The sequence below is a fragment of the Antedon mediterranea genome, chromosome 8 (genome assembly GCF_964355755.1).
Source record: "Antedon mediterranea chromosome 8, ecAntMedi1.1, whole genome shotgun sequence".
Classification (NCBI taxonomy): Eukaryota; Metazoa; Echinodermata; class Crinoidea; order Comatulida; family Antedonidae; genus Antedon; species Antedon mediterranea.
Genome location: NC_092677.1, coordinates 4,899,696 through 4,908,063, shown reverse-complemented (window position 1 = coordinate 4,908,063; position 8,368 = coordinate 4,899,696). Strand labels below are relative to the sequence as shown.

The following is an 8,368-nucleotide window of genomic DNA, read 5'->3' as shown; positions in this document are numbered from 1 at the left end:
TAGACTGTTTTATTTTGAAGAAAATAAATGTTACTTTGAATTGAAAAAAAAAAAAATGTTTTAAAATTACAAATTATAACTCTTGCCTCTTGTACAAAAATGAAGTTTTTTGGACAAGTAGTTCTCGAGAAAATGCAATTTCAGTTTACTTGTTACTTTAAGACTGCCTCACCGGCTTTTGAAAATTCCTTGACCACATATCTATCTGTATTTTAATTTTGGTAAATGACTTTTTTAGTAATCCTGCTAACAAACAAACACACGCGATCGACTACATAATACCTCCTTGGCATATTGAAAGTGGTCCACCTTTAAAATGTTAACAATACAACAAATAGTTTAGCATTTCAATTCGTTTTTAGGCTCTAGTATTTAAAAAAAGAAAGGAAGGTTCACACTAACAAGGTTTACTATAAAACATAAACATAACACTCGGCAAACAATCCAACACATTATTAAGTTTCAAGGATGAATCCTTTCAATTTTATCAATTCCAAGCTCAAAATGTATTTATATTCACTGCCATTGAAATAACCTCCTTAATAATACTAACATCCTGATTATGATCCAGTTGTATATCTGCTTTTACCTTGAACTGTTAACCTTCCAGAACAACTGTGTCTGTGTTGCTCCATTTCTTTAAATTCAACTTGACATATGTATTTTCCTTCATCTCCAGATTTAACATTCCTGATCTCAAGATATGCACTGCTTTCATCAACATATCCACATTGATAGCGTGATGTTGAATCAGGTGAATTTATTGATGTCAGCAGCTTGTTTTCTTTACCTTCAATATGCTTATACCACATGACATTGGACATTTCACCATAATTTTTAACATTTGTTAACTTCAGTATCAACTTAACATAATTTACACTCTCTCTGGTAATAATGGTCGGAATCTCCATGATGAGAGGAACTAAAAAAACAAGACAAAACAAATCATCAATATTTTGAATATCACAATTTAAAAATAAATTACAGGTATGTGCATATAATACAATTACAAACTTTGATAGAATAGATGTTTTATTACAAATGTGAATGATGACTGTGAGATAAAAAAATCTATAGCTTTTTAAAACTAGAATGATTAAAAACATGAGTCTTATAAGGGCATAAATTAGTGGTTCATTTAAATAAGACAAGAAATTACATAAGTTGCTTTTTGAAATCTTTTTCTTTGGTATTAAGTTCATTTGTTTTCTCTTTTGTTGCATTAATACCATTTTTATTCACATTAATATCATCTTTCATGTCATCACCAAAATCATCATTATTATTCATCACATTTTTGTTAATTTCTAATGTCATTACATTTGAGAAAACTTCAGCTGAGTAACATTTTAAATCTTGTAAATTCACTTTATATTCCATACTACTGTACCTCCTTTTTTCTTTCATTTTCTTATATTTTTCTATACTAAGAAGTTTAAAAAGTTAATACAAAGACGATAGATAATGCCTAAATAACTGGTATTAAGTTCATATTGAAAAGGTGTGTTTAGTGGGATTACTACTGTAAGGAACTGTTGTATGATCATCATATCTTTATATAAATATTCTAAATAATATTCTACATTTAATACCCTTTTGTAAAATATATTTATTTAGGTGATCATTTAGAATAAAATGATCACCTATTGTTATTGTATGAAATCTTTATTAGGTGATCATTTAGAATAAAATGATCACCTATTGTTATTGTACAAAATCTTTATTGGTTATCCGCAACGAAGTTGCAGGATAACCTCTTGTGATTGTACGAAATCATCATCATCATCATCTTTTTTTAGTTATCCGCATTGAGCGGATAACTCCTTGTAACTGTCCTGTTTCATCTTTTTTTTCTGTATTCTTCTTTCTTTCTGTCATTTTTGTGCAGAGCGTATCTCTAAAACTTGTAAACATAACATTTCCTAACTTTGTCAACATGCGCATTCACGTGAAGTTGTGCACCGCTTATTTTTTAATGACGTCAGAGTTGCGCAACGTGACTTACGCGCGTTTTTATGAATTTCGCGTATTTAACATAGATCGAAAACAATATAACATTTTAATTTGAAACTTAGCAAAAGTTTAATTTATGTTATGCGCTAACTTTTTGTGTGAAAAAAATTACGTGTTTTGCACAAAGTTTAATTTATATCATGCGCTAACTTTCTGTTGAAAAAAAATTGCGTGTTTCACACAAAGTTACGCAGGCACGCGCGTTTAAAATTTCAAAATGCGCAAAATTAATTTCTAATCAATTTTTTACGCGTTTCATGTCATTTTAGGCATGTCAAAAATTCCCACACGCGCGCAAATTTTCACACGCACGGTGCGCACGTAGCGTTAAAACATAATTTTTTTGAATGATTTATGTTATTTCAGCCTTTTTCAGTAATTTTTCCAACTTTTAAACAATTTCGACTTAAAATTACGTCATACGGGCACGTCGAATTGGATAATTTGCGTGCATTTTTTATGAAAAAGTTCAAAAATTCGTCAAAATTATACCTTTTTTTAAACAGTCGTAGTTTCTAAACTAAACGGTCAAAGTTATTTTTATTGCATATTCTGGAAGTTGATAAGTTGTAGATATGGGATCATGCATTAATATGGTTAACCGGACATTGTGACGTCATCGTATGGCCACCCAAATATAAAATTTAGGATTTTTGTATCTTACGTCATAGCTCATCACATTTAATAGAGCGCATCTCCACTTATCCGTTTTCCATTTTCACCCAGATTTTGATATTGTCTAGGTCAATCAACTATCTTTCGCATGTTTTAAAAATATTTTAATTTTTATGACGTCATCATGCCTAAAAATTTTAATTATGTGTGGCGTTAATTTCATCTTTACAGTACATTTTAATCGTAAGAATAAAACGTGATAATCACAATTAAAACGGGCTGGAAGCTATTGGATTGTAGATACGAAATCATGTAAAAATTTTGCCAATCGGATGTTGTGACGTCATCATATGGCCAGTTAAATAAAAACAGTCGTATTTTCATATTTTGCGTAATAGTTCATCACATTTAAAAGAGCGTGCATCAATATTTCACGTATTCAAATTTCTTCTACACGTTAATATGTTGTTGCTGAGATAATTTCCTTCCGAAATTGCTACCTTCGCGTTTCATTTTAAAACCGTAAACATGTTAAAAATTGCAATAAATAGCGGGTCCCGTAATTTCACCTATTCTACACTGTATGTGATATGGATACAGATTATACTGTGTATACTATATGAATAAAAATAATAGAATTCAGCAATAACAACATATCATATTTTTCAGTTCAAGTCATAATGGCATAATCTTTATCTGTGCGTTAAACGTCCATGTTGCACCCCTTGCGCGGTGGATAACCAAACTCGTCAAAGTGACGAGTTTCATGTCTAGTTGTTATTATTCTTTCTGTACACACACAGGCTTTAGGCTATTGGCAACAAAAAATTTGTATATTAAATATGGTCTATAAAACACACTATATTCAGATAATTTTATGACATGAATTGACCGGTAAAAATGCCTCAGATGCTATCTGGGCGTCTAGAAATATATTTCCAGACAATTATTTTCCCATATCAAAATCCCCTCCTAAATACATACAGTGAATTAGGCTGACTATAAATCAGTAAATTATGAAATAAGAACATTTATCATCTTTAAGATTCTTTCAACATAAAATTACCTTTTTCAATTGTCAGTTGTGTAGTATCTTTCAGTATTTGTCCTCCATCAACTGGCGTCACTTCACATTGATACTTGCCAGCATCTTTAAGTTTAGCCTTCTTTATCTTCAAAGACAGAATGCTATTTTGGTAACTTGTTACTTCAAATCTAGAATCTTTAGAACAATCCTCAATCTCTGTTGTGCCATCTTTCTTAATCTTCTTCCACTTGTAACCTGTTAATGGCATATCTGCTGGTCCATATCTGCACATCATTTTAGCATTACTGAAGCCTTGTTCTGTTGAGTTGTTTAAATTTACCATCTCAATCCCTAAATAATAAAATTATATATACAAATATTATGCAATATATGGAATTTGCTTCTTATAATTATATTTCCATTTTCAAGAAAAACTTTACAAAAAGTAAACATGAGGTAATATATTACACTGTAATGAAAAAATCACAGAATTATTAACTCACAATAAACAAATAAATTTGTAACACCTGGATACTGTTGTCTGCTGCCCTCTATACTGCAGTGGTACTCTCCTGAATTAGATCTCACAGAATTTGGAAACGTTAGGTTGATTTTTCCTCTACCACTTGTAGACACTTAAACGCAAAGTTAAAAAAACTATTTGTTGCTTTTAAAGATTCAAGGTAAAATGATCCAACACTTTGATAATGTACAGTTTAACTTTCACTCACTGTGACCCCTCGGTACTTACAAAGGATACAAAATGATAATGAAACTGACATTTGGATTTGTGTGAATGTCACTCAACAATGCTTAATTAAATGTAATTCAAAATTGAAAATATTTCCGTTAATACTTACTTGAGTATGAAGTTTTAGATCTAAAACAAAACGAAAAATAGTAAAGTTATAAATATATCAGGGACATATCTGGGATTTAAAAACAGTGCTGATTTATACATTTACTTTAAAATATAAAAATGATAAATGTTATTTTGCAATGATAATATATAAATTAATTCTGTTTAAAAATGTTTAAAAAATGAAATAAAAAAACATATTTGTAATTCACTTTGTACTATAGTCTCACCACACTAACTCGCACTAATTTTGATGACTAAATTCTAATACCGGTACTTATTTATTGTTATGATCAAAATGTAAGAGTACAATAGTATAATATACATATCAATGTATTGTAGAATACAGCAACCAATGTATAAGCAGGTGAAAGAAACCATATATTTATAATCAAAATATCTAATGAAGAACAATGTATATTTTGGTAAGTAAGCGGATGGAGACTGTAATGGACAATACTATATACATTGTAAGAGATAGCAGCCAAAGTAAAAAAGAAAATATTATAACATCACACAATGAATGATTATATCATTTTTGGTAAATGTAACAAGAACCAACATAGGCAAGAAGTGAGTAGCAACAGTAAAAATGTTGTAAGGCTTAAACTTGGATCTAGCAATCAGCGACAGCTTGATGGTCTGGTGATCTGGAGGTTGTGGTTTTGAGGCCCAACTAAAAATTAAATTAAGTATCCATAATGTACTAAATTGACCTTTTGTGGTTATACTGTATTAGACCAGTTGTTGAGTATGCTGATGTTGTTTGGCATTCTGGCCTGACTAGTACTGTAGATTAAGCGATTGTATTGAAAATGTACAAAAGAGGGCTTGCCGTATAATGTTAGGCAACGATTACTTTTCTTACTCTGGTGCCCTTGAATTTCTTAAATTAGAGACTTTTGGCACAAAGAAGGGTGGAGCATTGTTGCAAGTTCGCTGAGTATCTCCCCAAAATTAAACAAACAGCTGATTTAATCCCACCGACCAGACATAGCTGTCATGGTAGGAATTTAAGAAATAAAAACAAAATTACCCAGCTAGCGTCTAAAACATCCAGATTTACTAATTAGTCCTATACCCTACTTCATCAAATTATTAAATTCTTAATTTTCTCCCCTGCAAGCTTGCGACTGCTCTCCCCTTCTTTGTTGTTTGTTGTTTTTTTTAATTTTATATTTTTATATATATATTTTTGATATGACATGTATTTTACACGCAATTTGGCTCTTGCCACGAGTTGTAATTTTGGTCAATTTTTTTGATATTTGAAATAAAAGTGAATAATAATCTAGTAAAATTATGTCTTAGTGGGGCAAAATATTATGACCAGCTAATTGGTCAGAATATTTTGCCCCAATATTTCAATAAAAGTTGAATTGAATTTAACAATACTAAAATAGAGCATTTTGTGGGATGAAATTTTAGCTTAATTTCTATTAAAATAATCATCATCTATACACATGTTTAAACACTAATATAAAGTTTCATCTTGCATGCCTTTAACATATTTTTGTACTTAGATAATGTTTACAACGGGGAATCATAAGCATAGTTTTTTTTTGCAGTCAGTATTTTAAGAAAGAAGTGAACTGCATATTCATTCAAAGCTTGATGATAAAATATTACCTTTCATTTGGGTATTTTGCTAGAACATAAAAAATACAATACAGTACATAAACAGTAGAGATTTAGGCTTTTTTAAGGTATAGGCAAAAATAAAAATAACAGTAAGATACACCCTTGAAAGCAGAAAGTTAAGAGTCATTAAACCTCACAAGTAGAGGATAATTCAATGTACAGTAACCACAAAAAAAACTCACTATTGACAATGGCAGATCCATGATTTTTAAATGAAGGGCTGCCAGAGCTTAATTTGATATCCTATCATTTGCATTACAATTTGTGAGGGATTCGCCACAGATTTATAACTGATGTTTGCTTATTCTTTTAGAAGAACAATTAAAGACACCTTCCCTACGTTTTTTAGATCTAATTTAAGAGCACAAACTACAGTATATTTAATGTAAAAATAATACTATGGTCCTATTGCGATAACTTTTTTCGTCTTTAAATGGTTACAAATGTGAAAAATAAGTCGATTCTAATAATTATAGCGGCCCACTATAAATCCCAAAATGCATTGCGCACGAATTGATATTTTTGTTTTTCTTCTGTAATTCACCCACTTTTCGATCGATCGTGAGGTCAAATCAAATGGAAGACCGGATTTTCCCCAATTTGTATCAACAGAGTCTGGCAAAAATAGAAAGACAATTAATGTAGCAACTACACAACGTCAGGCTAGGTATATAGCTAGCGTACGATGTTCGTACGTTACTGATGTTTACGAGCTAGGCCTAGAAAACTAAGCCTAGCTAGGCTACAGTAGGCCTAAAGACCGTCCACGAGAGGTCATTCGCCGCGAGCTACTTAGGTAGTGCATTGTTTCTCACTTTTTATCATAATTTACCATAAAACGTACATTTAAGACAAGGAATGACCTGGTTTAATGTTTTTAAAGTAATATATATGTATTATTTTTACAAAACGTCACAAATTGTAGGGAAGGTGTCTTTAATAAACAAATCTGAACAGACATAACATTCAATTATTATGGTATTCAGAAGTCGGCAATGTTCTATTTTAATTTTTTTTAAGTCATTGAAAGTGTTCTCACCTGATGTTTCTTGATATTCGGATATAAGTTGACTTTCTTCATCATCTGGACATGCCTTCGAAAAAAAATCAAGACACTTATTTTTCAAATAAACTTTCAAAAACCTGTTTACACAATAACTATATAAATTTAGTTTATTAAATACTGTAGTTGATTGTCATTGCCCTTTCTTTTACCAACATCATTTAAAGGCATGTTGGTTTTCTTTGAATTCTTACTCCCATAGTCGAGCTGAGTTAAAAGTGCTTATAGTTTAGATAGAACTCATAAACTCTTTGCATGTTACAGCAGTGTCTTCAGTTTCGGCATCCTGATTTAATGATCTTTTATAAAACATTTTTTTCTTTAAAACTAAAACTAACAACCTTGGCTTACTTAAATTTCAGAAAACAAACCTCTAAATAAACAGAGACTGCTGTTGGTTGGTGTACAGCAGTGTCTTCAGTTGCGAACTCTGCACCATCAGGACCGTCTCTTTCAGTCACCATCATCTCATACTCTTCACCACTTCTATTACCACTGCTATAGGAACACAATACAAGATAATAACATTCAACTACTTTTATTTTATCTTTTACTTTTATTGTAAACATTGATGTGGTTACTCATCATTCCAGCTATACCCCCATATCTACACGCACAAAACTTATAATTAATATAATGTGAATAAAGTACACGGAACTCACCTGTTTCCATTTTTCTGTTTATCTTTATTGTTGTATTCAACTATGAAAAATCAATAAGAAAATATTATTATTATTATTATTAAATATTATATAAAAGAATTTTAATAAATGCATTGATATTGAATCTGATAGATACTGTAAAAACTGTATATATCAATGAAAAGACTAAAAAACCAATACTTACAAGATTTCTTACAGTATTCACTACAAAAGAATCCACAAAAGTAAAGACAGCAATAACAGACAAACTGACAGACTGTTTTACAACTACTGAATTGCTTTGGATTTGAACCAAGCACCTTGTCTTTTTTCTTTATTTCAAAAGTCTTGAACCTTGCAATACTTGGACGGTATCTCCAACTCATCGTAACTGGTTTACCACCTTCAACTGTCACTGTATTAATATTTGTATTGCTCCACTCAATATTCTTGTAATACATAAAATCTGAAATAAAAATCATTGAACATAAAAAACTTTATAATAAACA

General features: G+C 30.6%; 1 protein-coding gene across 1 annotated transcript; it reads right to left on the bottom strand.

The window, feature by feature from the left end:
• Window positions 1-443: 443 nt before the first annotated feature.
• LOC140056981 (neural cell adhesion molecule 2-like) lies at window positions 444-7,700 on the bottom strand. The gene is made up of 6 exons (XM_072102511.1): window positions 7,590-7,700; window positions 7,195-7,249; window positions 4,516-4,535; window positions 4,159-4,290; window positions 3,695-4,006; window positions 444-922 (listed from the first exon to the last, which is right to left on the bottom strand). Coding segments are annotated over exons 3-6 (807 nt in total). The 5' UTR covers window positions 4,517-4,535; window positions 7,195-7,249; window positions 7,590-7,700; the 3' UTR covers window positions 444-560.
• Between the last annotated feature and the right edge of the window lie 668 nt (window positions 7,701-8,368).